At 46.3% G+C, this 1187-nt stretch overlaps 1 protein-coding gene across 1 annotated transcript; it reads right to left on the reverse strand.

Annotated features, from left to right (window-relative positions):
• Positions 1-137: 137 nt before the first annotated feature.
• Positions 138-1028, reverse strand: SARC_16734 (hypothetical protein; the record flags this gene model as incomplete). Its single annotated transcript, XM_014289162.1, has 1 exon — positions 138-1028. A coding segment is annotated over one exon (891 nt), but the record flags the coding sequence as incomplete, so codon positions are not given.
• Between the last annotated feature and the right edge of the window lie 159 nt (positions 1029-1187).

Consider the following 1187-nt stretch of genomic DNA (forward strand, 5'->3'; position numbering starts at 1 on the left):
AATAGTACACGTATCCCGCAAAAATTATCCATCTCCGCATATACCATTTAGAAGTAAATTAATAAGTGGGATGAATGGCGACCGATTGAGACAAATCAAAAACATAAAAACACAACCGACTCGAGCGAGGCACACACTCAACGACACTTACTTTCTCTTTTGCAACAGCCACAGAAAGCCTTCGACGTGTAATTCAGCAGGCTACATAGCCCCGAGGACAGATGCGTATACAAATACACAGGCCATCCGTACGACGCAACGGCATACTTGACGTAGTACCCGGCTTCCAAGATATCGTGGACCGAAGCGTGATCGTTTATGTCTACCACATCTTCTCCTGGCATGTCCACTTCATCGTATTGCAATGCATGATCCCGTCTCAGCAAGATCAAGGCAGCCACAATATCACTTGGCGCTATGTCGGCTATCTCTTCTGACAGCAGGCTGATTAGTAGGGCACTGACTTCCTCGTACGGGTCCACACTGCTGCCGCTACTCTTCCCCACAGAAGTGCAACAACACAACTGCGTTATAATCCTAGAGATTGTTCTGTGGCGAGTAGCATGGTACTCCTCACCCTCCTGTAGCTCCACTATATGCGAGGTGCGATCATGCCAGCACATGACAGTGAACAGAACTAACAGGCCATAAATGATTGCAATAACAATGTTTCCAGAAATAATAAGCCCGGGTGCCAACTGCCCCTCAGAGAGGTTGCACAGGTTGAAAAACCTGCCTATCAGTGCGTAAATTCCGAAAGTAGTCCAGGCGACCTCTAAAATATTCAATGCCACGAGAACATGCAGCAAGCCGTTTAATGGAGCGCGCTTCTGTCGCTCCATAATGCAGCCTTTAGCAGATACACGCACAACAGCGACAGCCACGATTGCCATAGCCACAGAGATGCACAAAGATCCGCCGAGGTAGGCATAAATCAACCGCTCAGATTGGCACCGAATATGCCAAAGGTGCAAAGCTGCAACGGCAGTGCACAAAGCCCATATCGTACGGAATACGAATATGACGACCTGGTGTGAGATACAATGTACTAAATTAGTTTGAGCAGGGAACTTTCGTGAGTTAGTTATGTGCAAAACTCGGTGGGCTATTTTGAAAATCAAAATACAACCGGACTATGACAATACCCTCAGCAATACTATATCAGTATATACATATACATATATACA

This window comes from Sphaeroforma arctica (assembly GCF_001186125.1).
Source record: "Sphaeroforma arctica JP610 unplaced genomic scaffold supercont1.8748, whole genome shotgun sequence".
Taxonomy (NCBI): domain Eukaryota; class Ichthyosporea; order Ichthyophonida; genus Sphaeroforma; species Sphaeroforma arctica.